This window comes from Oncorhynchus nerka, linkage group LG4 (genome assembly GCF_034236695.1).
Source record: "Oncorhynchus nerka isolate Pitt River linkage group LG4, Oner_Uvic_2.0, whole genome shotgun sequence".
Taxonomy (NCBI): Eukaryota; Metazoa; Chordata; class Actinopteri; order Salmoniformes; family Salmonidae; genus Oncorhynchus; species Oncorhynchus nerka.
The window spans coordinates 101,692,332-101,713,703 of record NC_088399.1 but is presented as its reverse complement, the minus strand read 5'-3'; the positions used below and the strand labels follow the sequence as shown (position 1 = coordinate 101,713,703).

The 21,372-nt window shown below is 48.2% G+C and overlaps 1 protein-coding gene across 1 annotated transcript in view; it reads left to right on the top strand.

Annotated features, from left to right (window-relative positions):
* LOC115125006 (protein CBFA2T1-like) overlaps window positions 1–21,372 on the top strand; it is a 181,116-nt gene that overhangs the window by 75,153 nt on the left and 84,591 nt on the right. The window contains 3 exon segments of the mRNA XM_065018163.1: window positions 7,707–7,851; window positions 7,854–7,989; window positions 12,701–12,786. Of these exon segments, the coding sequence (XP_064874235.1) occupies window positions 7,707–7,851; window positions 7,854–7,989; window positions 12,701–12,786 (367 nt within the window).

Genomic DNA, 21,372 nt, shown 5'->3' with positions numbered 1-21,372 from the left:
AGAGTAAAACACCCTGATGGGTCCCTTCTATAGTAGACAGAGTAAAACACGCTGATGGGTCCCTTCTATAGTAGACAGAGTAAAACACCCTGATGGGTCCCTTCTATAGTAGACAGAGTAAAACACCCTGCCTCATGATTGGTCCCTTCTATAGTAGACAGAGTAAAACACCCTGATGGGTCCCTTCTATAGTAGACAGAGTAAAACACCCTCATGATGGGTCCCTTCTATAGTAGACAGAGTAAAACACCCTGATGGGTCCCTTCTATAGTAGACAGAGTATAACACCCTCATGATGGGTCCCTTCTATAGTAGACAGAGTAAAACACCCTGCCTCATGATGGGTCCCTTCTATAGTAGACAGAGTAAAACACCCTCATGATGGGTCCCTTCTATAGTAGACAGAGTAAAACACCCTGCCTCATGATGGGTCCCTTCTATAGTAGACAGAGTAAAACACCCTGATGGGTCCCTTCTATAGTAGACAGAGTAAAACACCCTGATGGGTCCCTTCTATAGTAGACAGAGTAAAACACCCTCATGATGGGTCCCTTCTATAGTAGACAGAGTAAAACACCCTGATGGGTCCCTTCTATAGTAGACAGAGTAAAACACCCTGATGGGTCCCTTCTATAGTAGACAGAGTAAAACACCCTGATGGGTCCCTTCTATAGTAGACAGAGTAAAACACCCTCATGATGGGTCCCTTCTATAGTAGACAGAGTAAAACACCCTCATGATGGGTCCCTTCTATAGTAGACAGAGTAAAACACCCTGATGATGGGTCCCTTCTATAGTAGACAGAGTAAAACACCCTGATGGGTCCCTTCTATAGTAGACAGAGTAAAACACCCTGATGGGTCCCCTCTATAGTAGACAGAGTAAAACACCCTCATGATGGGTCCCTTCTATAGTAGACAGAGTAAAACACCCTCATGATGGGTCCCTTCTATAGTAGACAGAGTAAAACACCCTCATGATGGGTCCCTTCTATAGTAGACAGAGTAAAACACCCTGATGGGTCCCTTCTATAGTAGACAGAGTAAAACACTCTTCCTCATGATGGGTCCCTTCTATAGTAGACAGAGTAAAACACCCTCATGATGGGTCCCTTCTATAGTAGACAGAGTAAAACACCCTCATGATGGGTCCCTTCTATAGTAGACAGAGTAAAACACCCTCATGATGGGTCCCTTCTATAGTAGACAGAGTAAAACACCATGATGGGTCCCTTCTATAGTAGACAGAGTAAAACACCCTGATGGGTCCCTTCTATAGTAGACAGAGTAAAACACCCTGATGGGTCCCTTCTATAGTAGACAGAGTAAAACACCCTGATGGGTCCCTTCTATAGTAGACAGAGTAAAACACCCTCATGATGGGTCCCTTCTATAGTAGACAGAGTAAAACACCCTGATGGGTCCCTTCTATAGTAGACAGAGTAAAACACCCTGCCTCATGATGGGTCCCTTCTATAGTAGACAGAGTAAAACACCCTCATGATGGGTCCCTTCTATAGTAGACAGAGTAAAACACCCTCATGATGGGTCCCTTCTATAGTAGACAGAGTAAAACACCCTCATGATGGGTCCCTTCTATAGTAGACAGAGTAAAACACCCTGATGGGTCCCTTCTATAGTAGACAGAGTAAAACACTCTTCCTCATGATGGGTCCCTTCTATAGTAGACAGAGTAAAACACCCTCATGATGGGTCCCTTCTATAGTAGACAGAGTAAAACACCCTCATGATGGGTCCCTTCTATAGTAGACAGAGTAAAACACCCTCATGATGGGTCCCTTCTATAGTAGACAGAGTAAAACACCATGATGGGTCCCTTCTATAGTAGACAGAGTAAAACACCCTGATGGGTCCCTTCTATAGTAGACAGAGTAAAACACCCTGATGGGTCCCTTCTATAGTAGACAGAGTAAAACACCCTGATGGGTCCCTTCTATAGTAGACAGAGTAAAACACCCTCATGATGGGTCCCTTCTATAGTAGACAGAGTAAAACACCCTGATGGGTCCCTTCTATAGTAGACAGAGTAAAACACCCTGCCTCATGATGGGTCCCTTCTATAGTAGACAGAGTAAAACACCCTCATGATGGGTCCCTTCTATAGTAGACAGAGTAAAACACCCTCATGATGGGTCCCTTCTATAGTAGACAGAGTAAAACACCCTCATGATGGGTCCCTTCTATAGTAGACAGAGTAAAACACCCTGATGGGTCCCTTCTATAGTAGACAGAGTAAAACACCCTGCCTCATGATGGGTCCCTTCTATAGTAGACAGAGTAAAACACCCTGATGGGTCCCTTCTATAGTAGACAGAGTAAAACACCCTCATGATGGGTCCCTTCTATAGTAGACAGAGTAAAACACCCTGATGGGTCCCTTCTATAGTAGACAGAGTAAAACACCCTGATGGGTCCCTTCTATAGTAGACAGAGTAAAACACCCTGATGGGTCCCTTCTATAGTAGACAGAGTAAAACACCCTCATGATGGGTCCCTTCTATAGTAGACAGAGTAAAACACCCTGCCTCATGATGGGTCCCTTCTATAGTAGACAGAGTAAAACACCCTGATGGGTCCCTTCTATAGTAGACAGAGTAAAACACCCTGATGGGTCCCTTCTATAGTAGACAGAGTAAAACGCCCTGCCTCATGATGGGTCCCTTCTATAGTAGACAGAGTAAAACACCCTGATGGGTCCCTTCTATAGTAGACAGAGTAAAACACCCTGATGGGTCCTTCTATAGTAGACAGAGTAAAACACCCTGATGGGTCCCTTCTATAGTAGACAGAGTAAAACACCCTGATGGGTCCCTTCTATAGTAGACAGAGTAAAACACCCTGATGGGTCCCTTCTATAGTAGGCAGAGTAAAACACCCTGCCTCATGATGGGTCCCTTCTATAGTAGACAGAGTAAAACACCCTGATGGGTCCCTTCTATAGTAGACAGAGTAAAACACTCTGATGGGTCCCTTCTATAGTAGACAGAGTAAAACACCCTCATGATTGGTCCCTTCTATAGTAGACAGAGTAAAACACCCTGCCTCATGATGGGTCCCTTCTATAGTAGACAGAGTAAAACACCCTGATGGGTCCCTTCTTTAGTAGACAGAGTAAAACACCCTGATGGGTCCCTTCTATAGTAGACAGAGTAAAACACCCTCATGATGGGTCCCTTCTATAGTAGACAGAGTAAAACACCCTCATGATGGGTCCCTTCTATAGTAGACAGAGTAAAACACCCTCATGATGGGTCCCTTCTATAGTAGACAGAGTAAAACACCATGATGGGTCCCTTCTATAGTAGACAGAGTAAAACACCCTGATGGGTCCCTACTATAGTAGACAGAGTAAAACACCCTGATGGGTCCCTTCTATAGTAGACAGAGTAAAACACCCTGATGGGTCCCTTCTATAGTAGACAGAGTAAAACACCCTCATGATGGGTCCCTTCTATAGTAGACAGAGTAAAACACCCTGCCTCATGATGGGTCCCTTCTATAGTAGACAGAGTAAAACACCCTGATGGGTCCCTTCTATAGTAGACAGAGTAAAACACCCTGATGGGTCCCTTCTATAGTAGACAGAGTAAAACGCCCTGCCTCATGATGGGTCCCTTCTATAGTAGACAGAGTAAAACACCCTGATGGGTCCCTTCTATAGTAGACAGAGTAAAACACCCTGATGGGTCCCTTCTATAGTAGACAGAGTAAAACACCCTGATGGGTCCCTTCTATAGTAGACAGAGTAAAACACCCTGATGGGTCCCTTCTATAGTAGGCAGAGTAAAACACCCTGCCTCATGATGGGTCCCTTCTATAGTAGACAGAGTAAAACACCCTGATGGGTCCCTTCTATAGTAGACAGAGTAAAACACTCTGATGGGTCCCTTCTATAGTAGACAGAGTAAAACACCCTCATGATTGGTCCCTTCTATAGTAGACAGAGTAAAACACCCTGCCTCATGATGGGTCCCTTCTATAGTAGACAGAGTAAAACACCCTGATGGGTCCCTTCTTTAGTAGACAGAGTAAAACACCCTGATGGGTCCCTTCTATAGTAGACAGAGTAAAACACCCTCATGATGGGTCCCTTCTATAGTAGACAGAGTAAAACACCCTCATGATGGGTCCCTTCTATAGTAGACAGAGTAAAACACCCTCATGATGGGTCCCTTCTATAGTAGACAGAGTAAAACACCATGATGGGTCCCTTCTATAGTAGACAGAGTAAAACACCCTGATGGGTCCCTACTATAGTAGACAGAGTAAAACACCCTGATGGGTCCCTTCTATAGTAGACAGAGTAAAACACCCTGATGGGTCCCTTCTATAGTAGACAGAGTAAAACACCCTCATGATGGGTCCCTTCTATAGTAGACAGAGTAAAACACCCTCATGATGGGTCCCTTCTATAGTAGACAGAGTAAAACACCCTCATGATGGGTCCCTTCTATAGTAGACAGAGTAAAACACCCTCATGATGGGTCCCTTCTATAGTAGACAGAGTAAAACACCCTGATGGGTCCCTTCTATAGTAGACAGAGTAAAACACCCTGATGGGTCCCTTCTATAGTAGACAGAGTAAAACACCCTGATGGGTCCCTTCTATAGTAGACAGAGTAAAACACCCTGCCTCATGATGGGTCCCTTCTATAGTAGACAGAGTAAAACACCCTGATGGGTCCCTTCTATAGTAGACAGAGTAAAACACCCTCATGATGGGTCCCTTCTATAGTAGACAGAGTAAAACACCCTGATGGGTCCCTTCTATAGTAGACAGAGTAAAACACCCTGATGGGTCCCTTCTATAGTAGACAGAGTAAAACACCCTGATGGGTCCCTTCTATAGTAGACAGAGTAAAACACCCTCATGATGGGTCCCTTCTATAGTAGACAGAGTAAAACACCCTGCCTCATGATGGGTCCCTTCTATAGTAGACAGAGTAAAACACCCTGATGGGTCCCTTCTATAGTAGACAGAGTAAAACACCCTGATGGGTCCCTTCTATAGTAGACAGAGTAAAACACCCTGATGGGTCCCTTCTATAGTAGACAGAGTAAAACACCCTGATGGGTCCCTTCTATAGTAGACAGAGTAAAACACCCTGATGGGTCCCTTCTATAGTAGACAGAGTAAAACACCCTCATGATGGGTCCCTTCTATAGTAGACAGAGTAAAACACCTGATGGGTCCCTTCTATAGTAGACAGAGTAAAACACCCTCATGATGGGTCCCTTCTATAGTAGACAGAGTAAAACCCTGATGGGTCCCTTCTATAGTAGACAGAGTAAAACACCCTCATGATGGGTCCCTTCTATAGTAGACAGAGTAAAACACCCTGATGGGTCCCTTCTATAGTAGACAGAGTAAAACACCCTGATGGGTCCCTTCTATAGTAGACAGAGTAAAACACCCTGATGGGTCCCTTCTATAGTAGACAGAGTAAAACACCCTCATGATGGGTCCCTTCTATAGTAGACAGAGTAAAACACCCTGATGGGTCCCTTCTATAGTAGACAGAGTAAAACACCCTCATGATGGGTCCCTTCTATAGTAGACAGAGTAAAACACCCTCATGATGGGTCCCTTCTATAGTAGACAGAGTAAAACACCCTGATGGGTCCCTTCTATAGTAGACAGAGTAAAACACCCTGATGGGTCCCTTCTATAGTAGACAGAGTAAAACACCCTGATGGGTCCCTTCTATAGTAGACAGAGTAAAACACCCTGCCTCATGATGGGTCCCTTCTATAGTAGACAGAGTAAAACACCCTCATGATGGGTCCCTTCTATAGTAGACAGAGTAAAACACTCTTCCTCATGATGGGTCCCTTCTATAGTAGACAGAGTAAAACACCCTGCCTCATGATGGGTCCCTTCTATAGTAGACAGAGTAAAACACCCTGATGGGTCCCTTGTATAGTAGACAGAGTAAAACACCCTGCCTCATGATGGGTCCCTTCTTCTAAAGCCGTGTTTCTCCGGGATCAAAGGGCCCACAGGGCGCACTATGTAGGGAATAGGGCGCACTATGTAGGGAATAGGGTGCACTATGTAGGGAATAGGGTGCACTATGTAGGGAATAGGGTGCACTATGTAGGGAATAGGGTGCACTATGTAGGGAATAGGGTGCACTATGTAGGGAATAGGGCGCACTATGTAGGGAATAGGGTGCACTATGTAGGGAATAGGGTGCCTTTGGGACAACTTCTTCTAAAGCTGTTTCTCACTGTCTTTCTTCCTCTCTGTTCCCTCCCCCTCTCTTCCTCCTCCGCCTCTCTTCCTCCTCCCCCTCTCTACTTCCTCCTCCTCTCTGTTCTCTTCCTCCTCCGCCTCTCTTCCTCCTCCCCCTCTCTTCCTCCTCCCCCTCTCTACCTCATCCTCCTCTCTGTTCCCTCCCTCTCTTCCTCATCCTCCTGTCTGTTCCCTCCCCCTCTCTTCCTCCTCCCCCTCTCTTCCTCCTCCCCTCTCTACCTCCTCCTCCTCTCTGTTCCCTCCCCCTCTCTACCTCCTCCTCTCTGTTCCTTCCCCCTCTCCTCCTCCTCCTCCTCCTCCTCCTCCTCCTCCTCCTCCTCTCTGTTCCTTCTCCTCCTCTCTTATCCCCTCTCCTCCTCCTCCTCTCTGTTCCCTCCCCCTCTCCTCCTCTCTATTCCCTCCCCTCTCCTCCTCTCTATTCCCTCCCCCTCTCCTCCTCCTCCTCCCTATTCCCTCCCCCTCTCCTCCTCCTCCTCCCCCTTTCCTCCTCCCCTCTCTATTCCCTCCCCCTCTCCTCCTCCTCCTCCTCTCTATTCCCTCTCCTCCTCCTCCTCTCTGTTCCCTCCCCCTCTCCTCCTCTCTATTCCCTCCCTCTCTATTCCCTCCCCCTCTCCTCCTCCTCCTCCTCCTCCTCCTCCTCCCCCTCTCCTCCTCCTCCTCCTCCTCCTCCTCCCCCCTCCTCCTCCTCCTCTCTATTCCCTCCCCTCTCCTCCACCTCCTCTCTATTCCCTCTCCTCCTCCTCCTCTCTGTTCCATCCCCCTTTCCTCCTCCTATCTGTTCCCTCCCCTCTCCTCCTCTCTATTCCCTCCCCTCACCCTCTCCTCCTCCTCTTCCTCCTCTCCCTTTCCTCCTCCTATCTGTTCCCTCCCCTCTCCTCCTCTCTATTCCCTCCCCCTCACCCTCTCCTCCTCCTCTTCCTCCTCTCCCTTTCCTCCTCCTCCTCTATTCCCTCCCCTCTCCCTCCTCCTCCTCTCTATTCCCTCTCCTCCTCCTCTCTATTCCCTTCCCCTTTCCTCCTCCTCCTCTCTGTTCCCTCCCCTCTCCTCCTCTCTATTCCCTCCCCCTCACCCTCTCCTCCTCCTCCTCTTCCTCCTCTCCCTTTCCTCCTCCTCCTCTCTATTTTCTTCCCCTTTCCTCCTCCTCCTCTCTGTTCCCTCCTCCTCCTCCTCCTCTCTATTCCCTCCCCCTCTCCTCCTCCTCCTCTCTATCCCCCTCTCTTCCTCTCTATTCCCTCTCTTCCTCCTTCTCTCTATTCCCTCCCCCTCATCTCTATTCTCTCCCCCTCTCCTCCTCCTCTCTATCCCCCTCTCTTCCTCTCTATTCCCTCTCCTCCTCCTCCTCTCTATTCCCTCCCTCCCTCCTCCTCCTCCTCCCTCCCTCCCTCTCCTCCTCCTCCTCCTCCCCTTCTCTGTCCCCTCTCCTCCTCCAGAACCAAAGTGAACGGCTTCGACAGGGATGGCCCCCTGCACCTGGAGACCCCCAGTAAGAGACCCTGTACGATCAGCCCGGCAGGCCAAAGGTTCAGCCCCTCCAACGGTCTCTCCTACCAACCTAACGGCCTGGCCCATGGACACCCCCACGCCCCCCTCCCCCGCCCCCACAGCACTACCGGCTGGACGACATGGCCATCACAAACCATTACAGAGACTCACCACACTACCGCCACCCCAACCACAACCACCGCGAGCTCAGGGAGAGACCACGACCACTGGGTAAGGATGGAAGAAGAGGGTTAGAGTTGGGGAAAGGGGGGACGGAGGGAAGGAGGAAGGATGTGGAGGACTGAGAAGAAGGGGAGGGAATGTAGGAATAGGGTCAACCATAGGGTCAACCATAGGGTCAACCTCTCCTCCTTCTCCTCCTCCTCTCTGTTCCCTCCCCCTCTCCTCCTCCTCTCTGTCCCCTCTCCTCCTCCTCCTCCTCCTCTCTGTTCCCTCCCCTCTCCTCCTCCTCTCTGTCCCCTCTCCTCCTCCTCCTCCTCCTCTCTGTTCCCTCCCCCTCTCCTCCTCCTCTCTGTCCCCTCTCCTCCTCCTCCTCCTCCTCTCTGTTCCCTCCCCCTCTCCTCCTCCTCTCTGTCCCCTCTCCTCCTCCTCCTCCTCCCTCTCTGTTCCCTCCCCCTCTCCTCCTCCTCTCTGTCCCCTCTCCTCCTCCTCCTCCTCTCTGTTCCCTCCTCCTCCTCCTCCTCCTCTCTGTCCCCTCTCCTCCTCCTCCTCCTCCTCTCTGTTCCCTCCCCTCTCCTCCTCCTCTCTGTCCCCTCTCCTCCTCCTCCTCCTCCTCTCTGTTCCCTCCCCCTCTCCTCCTCCTCCTCTCTGTCCCCTCTCCTCCTCCTCCTCCTCCTCTCTGTCCCCTCTCCTCCTCCTCCTCCTCCTCTCTGTTCCCTCCCCCTCTCCTCCTCCTCCTCTCTGTCCCCTCTCCTCCTCCTCCTCCTCCTCTCTGTTCCCTCTGTTACCGTGCTGTCCATCCTGCAAGAGGTCCAGATTTTCTACCCACAAACCAGAGAGGTAATTTTAATACAGAGAGATGTTTCCAGAGTGGATCTGTGTCCATGAAGCTTAATGACATGTGTCCCTGATCTAAAAAAAAAACTTCTCTACAGTCCTGGCAATAAGACCGTAGAAACCTACCCACATCCTGGTTAACTCTTTCTACCTGCCCATTACTCTTTGGGTAAAAACCTGAGGTAAGGCTGACCGAGACCCCCAGACGTTCCATGAACGCCTTCCAGACCCTTGATGTGAACTGGGGACCCCGATCAGACACTATATCCTCAGGCACCCCGTAGTGCCGGAAGACGTGTGTAAATAGGGCCTCCGCAGTTTGTAAGGCCGTAGGGAGACCGGGAAAAGGGAGGAGACAACAGGACTTCGAAAACCGATCCACAACGACCAGGATCGTGGTGTTACCCTGTGAAGGTGGAAGATCCGTAAAAAAAATCCACCGAGAGGTGCGACCACGGCCGTTGTGGAACGGGTAAGGGTTGTAACTTACCTCTGGGCAGGTGTCTAGGAGCCTTGCTCTGGGCGCACACTGAGCAGGAGGAAACATAAACCCTCACGTGGGCCACCAGTACCTCCCATCAAGACAGCGCATCGTCCAACCTATCCCAGGATGACCAGAGGAGGGTGACGTGTGAGCCCAATAGATCAGTCGGTCGCGGACAGCAGACAGAACGTACAGACGCCCAGCGGGACACTCAGGGGCTCAGCACGTGACGCCCGCTAAATATCCGCGTCCAGCTCCCACACTACCTGCGCCACCAAACAAGAGTATGGGAGTGGGATCCATGGACAGCTCCTCTGTGTCATACAGCCGGGACAGTGCGTCTGCCTTAACGTTCTGGGAGTCTGGTCTGTAAGAGAGGGTAAACACAAAACGGGTGAAAAACGTGTCCCACCTTGCCTGGCGAGGATTCAGTCTCCTCGCCTCCTGAATGTACTCCAGATTGCAATGGTCAGTCCAGATGAGAAAAGCGTGTTTAGCCCCCTCAAGCCAATGTCTCCACGCCTTCAAAGCGTGGAGACAGCCAACAGCTCCCGGTCCCCCGCATCATAGTTTCTCTCCGCCAAGCTGAGCTTCTTCGAAAAGAAGGCACAGGGGCAGAGCTTCAGCGGTCGCACTTGAGCGCTGAGAGTGCACTGCTCCTATCCCATTTTCGGATGTGTCCACCTCCACAATGAACAGCAAAGAGGGATTTGGATGAGCCAACAGCCTTCAGGTGCCTAAAAGCCCTGTTCGCCTCAGCTGACCACTGCAAGTGCTCCCTTTAGCAGTGAAGTAATGGGAGCAGCACTCCATCTCCACTCCTGACGTGCTGATGGAACGAGACGGACTGTCGGAAGAACAGGCATTTCTCAGCCTTGACGTACCAAACACTCTGCGCACCAGAGACACATGCTCAGAATACACCACTACACCCTGACCGTGCAGGAAATCTCGTCTGCAAAGGATAGCAAAAACTGATGGAGCATTCATCAACCCATACGGCGTGACAAGGTACTCATAATGACCTGAGGTGGTACTAAATGCCGTCTTCCACTCGTCTCCCTTCCGGATACGCACCAGGTTGTACGCACTCCTGAGATCCAGTTTAGTTAAGAAGTGCGCCCTGTGCATTCGTCGTAGCGATAAGAGTTAGCGGGTAACTACCTCACCGTGATTTGATTGATAGTCAATACACGGGCGCAAATCTCCATCCTTCTTCATCACAAAAAAAGAAACTTGAGGAGGCAGGTGAAGTGGAGGGCCGAATGTACCCCTGAAGCAGGGATTCAGAGACGTATGTCTCCATAGCCACCGTCTCCTCTTGCGACAGGGGATACACTTGACTCCTGGGAAGTGCAGCGTCTACCAGGAGATTTATCGCACAATATCCCCGTTGATGGAGTGGTAATTGAGTCGCCTTCTTTTTACAGAAAGCGAGAGCCAAATCGGCATATTCGGGGGTAATGCGCAAGGTGGAGACCTGGTCTGGACTTTCCACCATACGGAAACCCTTAAACACCTACCTGAGCACTCTCGCGACCACCCAGTGAGAGCCCTCTGTGGCCAGGAAACAGTGGGGTTATGACAAGCTAACCAGGGTAGGCCTAGCACCACAGAATACGCAGGAGAATCAATAAGGAAAAGACTAATCTTCTCCTTGTGACCCTCCCGCGTTATCATACACAAAGGTGCGGTTACCTCCCTGATAAACCCTGACCCTAATGGTCGACTATCTAAGGCATGAACAGGGAAAGGCATATCCACAGAAACAATAGGGATCCCTAAACTATGAGCTAAAATAGCTCAAAGACGAATCCTTTCCCTGTGATCCCCCTGCGTTACCAAAGGAGCGGTGGCCTCCCTGATAAACCCTAATGGTCGACTATCTAAGGCGTAAACAGGGGAAAGGCACAACCACAGCAACACTTTATTAATGAAATTCCCAGCCGCGCCTGAATCCACTAGCACCTAATGCTGGGAAAGCGGCGAAAATTCAGGAAAAGTGACAGAGACAAACATATGTGCAACAGAGGGCTCTGGATAAGAATGGTGCCTACTCACCTGGGGTGACGCCAGAGTACCCTGCCTGCTGCCTCCTGGGCGCTCCTCGTCTCCTGCCTCAGATGATAGAGGCGCTGATCCGCCGCTCTGCCTTCGGGTGGGTGGCTGAATACTGTCCTGAAATGGCATGTGAACTCCTCAAAATGGTCCAACGCTGCATTCTCTTCTCCACACACAGCGCTGGCCCACTCCAGGGCTTTCCCGGTGAGGCATGAGACGGGGGCGCAACTCTTCTCACGGTCGAGCTGGGTGGACCGTGGCCAGGTACAGGCTTAGTTTGAGGAGGAAACCATGGCAGCCGGCAGCATCTCCGTCGTACCCCTGTGGTATGGATAGATGGATCCTGCTGGGTTCAGGCACAATAGGGGCGCTCAGGGGAGACCCCGGTTGTGCTGGTGGAGGCGCTGGAAAAACTCCCAGCGGTCCATATTCTGGACAACACGATCCATGGCGACGCTCAGATTGTAAATCATCTCCATATGTTCCATGAAGCGCTCCTCCCTACCTCCATGGCCGGGGTACCTTCTCCTGCTGACTTCATGTTTTGTCAGAGATTCTATCAGAGTCGTGTGTATAGGTGGAAGTCCGGCGTAGGAGATTCAAACTTAGTGGAATGGAGTTGCTTAATAACTTGAAAACAAACATAACTCCAAAACCATGAATACAATAAAGCAAAGTGGGTACGAGGACCCGTCGCGCACCAATACAAAGCAACACGAATACTGAACAACAAACAATCTCTGAAAAGGACATGAGGGGAAAACAGAGGGAATACACAACAGGTAATGAATGGGATTGAAACCAGGTGTGTAGGAAGACAAGACAAAACCAATGGAACATTAAAAATGGATCAATGATGACTAGAAGACCGGTGTCGTCGACCGCTGAGCATAGCCCGAACAAGGAGAGGCATCGAATTCGGCAGAAGTCGTGACAATAGGATGACATAGGGCCCTGGTCAGAAGTAGTGCACTATATAGGGAATATTTAGTCTCATTTGGAACAAATAACTTACTTCATAGCTTCCTCTTTCAATGTTTTCCTCATTGATGATGGGATGCATGGAAGAGAGTCTGGTTGTGGGACAAATGGCTTATTTGATCTCTCCATCTTTTGTCTCTGTCTTCATTGATGGAGGGAACAGTAGAGAGAGGATGGAGGGGACAATGGAGAGAGGATGGAGGGGACAGTGGAGAGAGGATGGAGGGGACAGTGGAGAGAGGATGGAGGGGACAGTGGAGAGAGGATGGAGGATGGAGGGGACAGTGGAGAGAGGATGGAGGGGACAGTGGATAGAGGATGGAGGGAAGACAGGGCACTGGTATCTTGCTCCACAGACTTGAACTTTCTCTCTCCCCCTCTCTCTTCCGATTGATGAAGGAATGCACGGGGCTCGTCAGGAAGAGGTGATCGACCACCGGTTGACAGACAGAGAATGGGGGGAGGAATGGAAGCACCTTGACCAAGTAAGAAAAGTAATAACATTTTTATTACTATACCAACTGTGTCTGTACCTGTATCTGTACCTGTATCTGTATCTGTATCTGTACCTGTACCTGTATCTGTATCTGTATCTGTACCTGTATCTGTACCTGTATCTGTATCTGTACCCATACCTGTACCTGTATCTGTAGCTGTACCCATACCTGTACCTGTATCTGTACCTGTACCCATACCTCTACCTGTACCTGTATCTGTACCTGTACCTGTACCTGTACCTGTATCTGTACCTGTACCTGTACCTGTATATGTATCTGCACCCATACCTGTGTCTGTATCTGTACCTGTATCTGTACCTGTACCTGTATCTGTATCTGTACCTGTATCTGTATCTGTACCCATACCTGTACCTGTATCTGTAGCTGTACCCATACCTGTACCTGTATCTGTACCCATACCTCTACCTGTACCTGTATCTGTATCTGTACCTGTATCTGTATCTGCACCCATACCTGTACCTGTATCTGTACCTGTATCTGTGTCTGTATCTGTACCTGTACCTGTATCTGTATCTGTACCTGTATCTGTACCTGTGACTGTACCTGTACCTGTATCTGTACCTGTAACCATACCTGTACCTGTATCTGTACCTGTATCTGTACCTGTACCCATACCTGTACCTGTACCTGTGTCTGTATCTGTACCCATACCTGTACCTGTACCTGTATCTGTACCTGTACCCGTACCTGTACCTGTATCTGTACCTGTATCTGTATCTGTACCCGTATCTGTACCCATACCTGTACCTGTATCTGTAGCTGTACCCATACCTGTACCTGTACCCATACCTCTACCTGTACCTGTATCTGTACCTGTACCTGTATCTGTACCTGTACCTGTATCTGTATCTGCACCCATACCTGTACCTGTACCTGTATCTGTACCTGTATCTGTGTCTGTATCTGTACCTGTATCTGTACCTGTATCTGTACCCATACATGTACCTGTACCTGTATCTGTATCTGTACCCATACCTGTATCTGTACCTGTACCTGTACCTGTATCTGTACCTGTATCTGTACCTGTATCTGTATCTGTACCCATACCTGTACCTGTATCTGTAGCTGTACCCATACCTGTACCTGTACCTGTATCTGTACCTGTACCCATACCTCTACCTGTACCTGTATCTGTACCTGTACCTGTATCTGTACCTGTATCTGTACCTGTATCTGTATCTGCACCCATACCTGTATCTGTGTCTGTATCTGTATCTGTACCTGTATCTGTACCTGTATCTGTACCTGTACCTGTATCTGTATTTGTACCTGTATCTGTATCTGTACCCATACCTGTACCTGTACCTGTATCTGTAGCTGTACCCATACCTGTACCTGTATCTGTATCTGCATCTGCACCCATACCTGTACCTGTATCTGTACCTGTATCTGTGTCTGTATCTGTACATGTACCTGTATCTGTACCTGTATCTGTATCTGTACCTGTATCTGTACCTGTGACTGTACCTGTACCTGTATCTGTACCTGTAACCATACCTGTACCTGTATCTGTATCTGTACCTGTACCCATACCTGTACCTGTACCTGTGTCTGTATCTGTACCCATACCTGTACCTGTATCTGTACCTGTACCTGTACCTGTACCTGTATCTGTACCTGTATCTGTATCTGTACCCGTATCTGTACCCATACCTGTACCTGTATCTGTAGCTGTACCCATACCTGTACCTGTACCTGTATCTGTACCCATACCTCTACCTGTACCTGTACCTGTATCTGTACCTGTATCTGTACCTGTATCTGTATCTGCACCCATACCTGTACCTGTACCTGTATCTGTACCTGTATATGTGTCTGTATCTGTACCTGTATCTGTACCTGTATCTGTACCCATACCTGTACCTGTACCTGTATCTGTGGCTGTACCCATACCTGTACCTGTATCTGTACCTGTACCCATACCTCTACCTGTACCTGTATCTGTACCTGTACCTGTATATGTACCTGTATCTGTATCTGCACCCATACCTGTACCTGTACCTGTATCTGTACCTGTACCTGTATCTGTGTCTGTATCTGTACCTGTATCTGTACCTGTATCTGTATCTGTACCTGTACCTGTACCTGTATCTGTACCTGTAACCATACATGTACCTGTACCTGTATCTGTATCTGTACCTGTACCCATACCTGTACCTGTACCCGTATCTGTACCTGTACCTGTACCCGTACCTGTATCTGTATCTGTACCTGTATCTGTATCTGTATCTGTACCTGTGTCTGTATCTGTACCTGCATCTGTACCCATATCTGTATCTGTACCTGTACCTGTGTCTGTACCTGTATCTGTATATGTACCTGTATCTGTGTCTGTACCTGTATCTGTATATGTACCTGTATCTGTATATGTACCTGTACCTGTATCTGTACCCGTAACTGTACCTGTACCTGTACCCGTACCTGTATCTGTACCTGTACCTGTACCTGTATCTGTACCTGTACCTGTATCTGTACCCGTACCTGTACCTGTATCTGTATCTGTACCTGTACCTGTACCTGTACCCATATCTGTACCTGTATCTGTACCTGTGTCTGTACCTGTACCTGTACCCATACCTGTACCTGTATCTGTATTTGTACCTGTGCCTGTATCTGTACCTGTATCTACCTGTACCCATACCTGTACCTGTACCTGTATATGTACCTGTACCCATACCTGTACCTGTATCTGTACCTGTACCCGTATCTGTACCTGTACCTGTACCCATACCCATATCTGTACCTGTACCCATATCTGTACCCATACCTGTATCTGTATCTGTACCTGTACCCATATCTGTACCTGTACCTGTATCTGTACCTGTACCTGTACCCGTACCTGTACCTGTGTCTGTACCCGTACCTGTGTCTGTATCTGTACCTGTACCTGTACCTGTATCTGTACCTGTACCTGTATCTGTATCTGTACCTGTACCCATATCTGTATCTGTACCTGTATCTGTACCTGTACCTGTACCCATATCTGTACCTGTACCTGTATCTGTATCTGTACCCGTACCCATACCTGTACCTGTATTTGTACCTGTGCCTGTACCTGTATCTGTACCTGTATCTGTACCCATACCTGTATCTGTATCTGTACCTGTACCTGTACCCATACCTGTATCTGTACCTGTACCTGTATCTGTATCTGTACCCATACCTGTACCTGTATCTGTACCTGTATCTGTATCTGTACCCATACCTGTATCTGTACCTGTATCTGTATCTGTATCTGTACCCATACCTGTACCTGTATCTGTACCTGTATCTGTACCTGTACCCATACCTGTACCTGTACCTGTATCTGTACCTGTACATGTACTTGTACATGTACCTGTACCTGTGTCTGTACCTGTATCTGTATCTGTACCTGTACCTGTGTCTGTACCTGTATCTGTACCTGTATCTGTACCCATACCTGTATCTGTACCTGTACCCATACCTGTATCTGTATCTGTACCTGTACCTGTATCTGTACCCATACCTGTATCTGTATCTGTACCTGTACCCATACCTGTACCGGTATCTACCTGTACCTGTACCCATACCTGTACCTGTATCTGTATTTGTACCTGTGTCTGTATCTGTACCTGTATCTGTACCTGTATCTACCTGTACCTGTACCCATACCTGTACCTGTATCTACCTGTACCTGTACCCATACCTGTATCTGTATTTGTACCTGTGCCTGTATCTGTACCTGTATCTGTACCTGTATCTACCTGTACCTGTACCCATACCTGTATCTGTACCTGTAACCCATACCCATATCTGTACCTGTACCTGTACCTGTGTCTGTACCTGTATCTGTACCTGTATCTGTATCTGTACCCATATCTGTACCTGTACCTGTATCTGTATCTGTACCTGTATCTGTACCTGTACCTGTACCCATATCTGTACCCATATCTGTACCTGTACCTGTATCTGTACCTGTATCTGTACCCGTACCCATACATGTACCTGTATTTGTACCTGTGCCTGTACCTGTATCTGTACCTGTATCTGTATCTGTGTCTGTATCTGTACCTGTACCCATACCTGTATCTGTATCTGTACCTGTATCTGTATCTGTATCTGTACCCATACCTGTACCTGTATCTGTATCTGTACCCATACCTGTATCTGTACCTGTATCTGTACCTGTACCTGTATCTGTATCTGTACCCATACCTGTACCTGTATCTGTATCTGTATCTGTACCCATACCTGTATATGTACCTGTATCTGTACCCATACCTGTACCTGTATCTGTACCTGTACCTGTATCTGTACCTGTACCCATATCTGTACCTGTACCTGTATCTGTACCTGTACCTGTATCTGTACATGTACCTGTACCTGTATCTGTACCTGTATCTGTACCTGTATCTGTACCCGTACCTGTATCTGTACCTGTACCTGTGTCTGTATCTGTACCTGTACCTGTATCTGTACCTGTACCCATACCTGTATCTGTATCTGTACCTGTATCTGTATCTGTACCTGTATCTGTATCTGTATCTGTACCCATACCTGTATCTGTACCTGTATCTGTACCTGTATCTGTATCTGTACCTGTACCTGTATCTGTACCTGTACCTGTACCCATACCTGTACCTGTATCTACCTGTACCTGTACCTGTATCTACCTGTACCCGTACCTGTACCTGTATCTACCTGTACCTGTACCTGTACCTGTATCTACCTGTACCTGTACCCATACCTGTACCTGTATTTGTACCTGTGCCTGTACCTGTATCTGTACCTGTATCTGTACCCATACCTGTATCTGTATCTGTACCTGTACCCATACCTGTATCTGTATCTGTATCTGTATCTGTACCCATATCTGTATCTGTACCTGTACCCATACCTGTACCTGTATCTACCTGTACCTGTATCTGTATTTGTACCTGTGTCTGTATCTGTACCTGTACCTGTATCTGTACCTGTATCTACCTGTACCTGTACCTGTACCCATACCTGTACCTGTATGTACCTGTACCTTTACCCATACCTGTACCTGTATCTGTATTTGTACCTGTGTCTGTATCTGTACCTGTACCTGTATCTGTACCTGTATCTACCTGTACCTGTACCCATACCCGTACCTGTACCTGTACCCATACCTGTACCTGTACCTGTACCCATACCTGTATCTGTATCTGTATCTGTACCTGTACCTGTACCCATACCCATATATGTACCTGTACCTGTATCTGTATCTGTACCTGTACCCATATCTGTACCTGTATCTGTACCCGTACCTGTACCTGTACCTGTGTCTGTACCTGTACCTGTGTCTGTGTCTGTACCTGTACCTGTGTCTGTATCTGTACCTGTACCTGTACCTGTATCTGTATCTGTACCTGTATCTGTATCTGTACCTGTATCTGTACCTGTACCCATATCTGTATCTGTACCTGTATCTGTATCTGTACCTGTATCTGTATCTGTACCTGTACCTGTACCTGTGCCTGTTCCTGTACCTGTGTCTGTATCTGTACCTGTACCTGTACCTGTATCTGTACCTGTGCCTGTACCTGTGCCTGTTCCTGTACCTGTATCTGTGTCTGTATATGTGTCTGTGTCTGTACCTGTATCTGTACCTGTGTCTGTACCTGTACCTGTGTCTGTACCTGTGCCTGTGTCTGTGTCTGTGTGGCTTATATAGAGTGTGTTGGTACATGTGAGTTGAAGAAGAAACAGTACAGTATGTATGTATTAGGAAGCCAAATATGTGCATGCAATACATTTTTGCAGCATACAAAACCTGTGTTCATACTGTAACAGACAAAACTACAGACATGCCCCAGCAACAGGCAGGAGGCTTGGCTCTACAGGTAACAGTGCAGTGTGAGAAAGTGCCAATAAAGACTAATTTATACCGTTTTTAAAGAACGAGAACACACATTGGCCAACCCGCATACTTGAGTCAAGTGCATAACTGCAAGTGGCTCTGGGTAAGAGCGTCTGCTAAATGACTAAAATTTAAATAATTGCAGTGCTGCAGATGTCTGCAAATGTTTGCTACCTGCCTGATACAGTACCTTCCCCCTGATACAGTACCTTCCCCCTGATACAATACCTTCCTGATACAGTACCATCCTGATACAGTACCTTCCTGATACAGTACCTTCCCCCTGATACAGTACCTTCCCCCAGATACAGTACCTTCCCCCTGATACAGTACCTTCCCCCTGTTACAGTACCTTCCCCCTGACACTGTACCTTCCTGCTACAGTACCTTCCCCCTGATACAGTACCTTCCCCCTGATACAGTACCTTCCTGATACAGTACCTTCCTGATACAGTACCTTCCCCCTGATACAGTACCTTCCCCCAGATACAGTACCTTCCCCCTGATACAGTACCTTCCCCTGTTACAGTACCTTCCCCTGACACTGTACCTTCCTGCTACAGTACCTTCCTCCTGATACAGTACCTTCCCCTTATACAGTACCTTCCCCTGAAACAGTACCTTCCTCCTGATACAGTACCTACCTGATACAGTACCTTCCCCTGATACAGTACCTTCCCCTGATACAGTACCTTCCCCTGATACAGTACATTCCTCCTGATACAGTACCTCCCCCTGATACAGTACCTTCTCCCTGATACAGTACCTTCTCCCTGATACAGTACCTTCCCCTGATACAGTACCTTCCCCTGATACAGTACCTTCCCCTGATACAGTACATTCCTCCTGATACAGTACCTCCAACCTGATACAGTACCTCCCCCTGATACAGTACCTTCTCCCTGATACAGTACCTTCTCTCTGATACAGTACCTCCCCCTGATACAGTACCTTCTCCCTGATACAGTACCTTCTCTCTGATACAGTACCTCCCCCTGATACAGTACCTTCTCCCTGATACAGTACCTTCCCCTGATACAGTACCTTCCTGATACAGTACCTTCCTGATACAGTACCTTCCCCTGATACAGTACCTTCCTCCTGATACAGTACCTTCCCCTGATACAATACCTTCCTCCTGATACAGTACCTTCCTGATACAGTACCTTCCCCTGATACAGTACCTTCCTCCTGATACAGTACCTTCCCCTGATACAGTACCTTCCTGATACAGTACCTTCCCCCTGATACAGTACCTTCCTCCTGATACAGTACCTCCCCCTGATACAGTACCTTCCTCCTGATACCTTCCTCCTGATACAGTACCTCCCCCTGATACAGTACCTTCCTCCTGATACAGTACCTTCCCCCTGATACAGTACCTTCCTGCTACAGTACCTTCCCCTGATACAGTACCTTCCCCTGATACAGTACCTTCCTGATACAGTACCTTCCTCCTGATACAGTACCTTCCTCCTGATACAGTACCTTCCCCCTGATACAGTACCTTCCTGCTACAGTACCTTCCCCCTGATACAGTACCTTCCCCCTGATACAGTACATTCCTCCTGATACAGTAACTTCTCCCTGATACAGTACCTTCTCCCTGATACAGTACCTTCTCCCTGATACAGTACCTTCCCCCTGATACAGTACCTTCCTGATACAGTACCTTCCTCCTGATACAGTACCTTCCCCCTGATACAGTACCTTCCTTATACAGCACCTTCCTCCCGATACAGTACCTTCCTGATACAGTACCTTCCTCCTGATACAGTACCTTCCCCCTGATACAGTACCTTCCCCTGATACAGTACCTTCCCCTGATACAGTACATTCCTCCTGATACAGTAACTTCTCCCTGATACAGTACCTTCTCCCTGATACAGTACCTTCTCCCTGATACAGTACCTTCCCCTGATACAGTACCTTCCTGATACAGTACCTTCCTCCTGATACAGTACCTTCCCCCTGATACAGTACCTTCCTTATACAGCACCTTCCTCCCGATACAGTACCTTCCTGATACAGTACATTCCTCCTGATACAGTACCTTACCCCTGATACAGTACCTTCCTGATACAGTACCTTCCCCCTGATACAGTACCTTCCTCCTGATACAGTACCTCCCCTGATACAGTACCTTCCTCCTGATAGAGTACCTCCCCTGATACAGTACCTTCCTGATACAGTACCTTCATCCTGGTACAGTACCTTCCCCCTGATACAGTACCTTCCTGATACAGTACCTTCCTGATACAGTACCTTCCCCCTGATACAGTACCTTCCCCCTGATACAGTACCTTCCCCCTGATACAGTACTTTCCCCTGATACAGTACCTTTCCCCTGATACAGTACCTTCCTCCTGATACAGTACATTCCTCCAGATGCAGTACCTCCCCCCTGATACAGTACCTTCTCCCTGATACAGTACCTTCCCCCTGATACAGTACCTTCCCCCTGATACAGGCCCTTCCCCCTGATACAGTACCTTCCTGATACAGTACCTTCGTCATACATTACCTTCCTCCTCATACAGTACCTTCCCCCTGATACAGTACCTTCTCCCTGAAACAGTACCTTCCCCCTGATACAGTACCTTCCCCCTGATACAGTACCTTCCCCCTGATACAGTACATTCCTCCTGATGCAGTACCTCCCCCCTGATACAGTACCTTCTCCCTGATACAGTACCTTCTCCCTGATA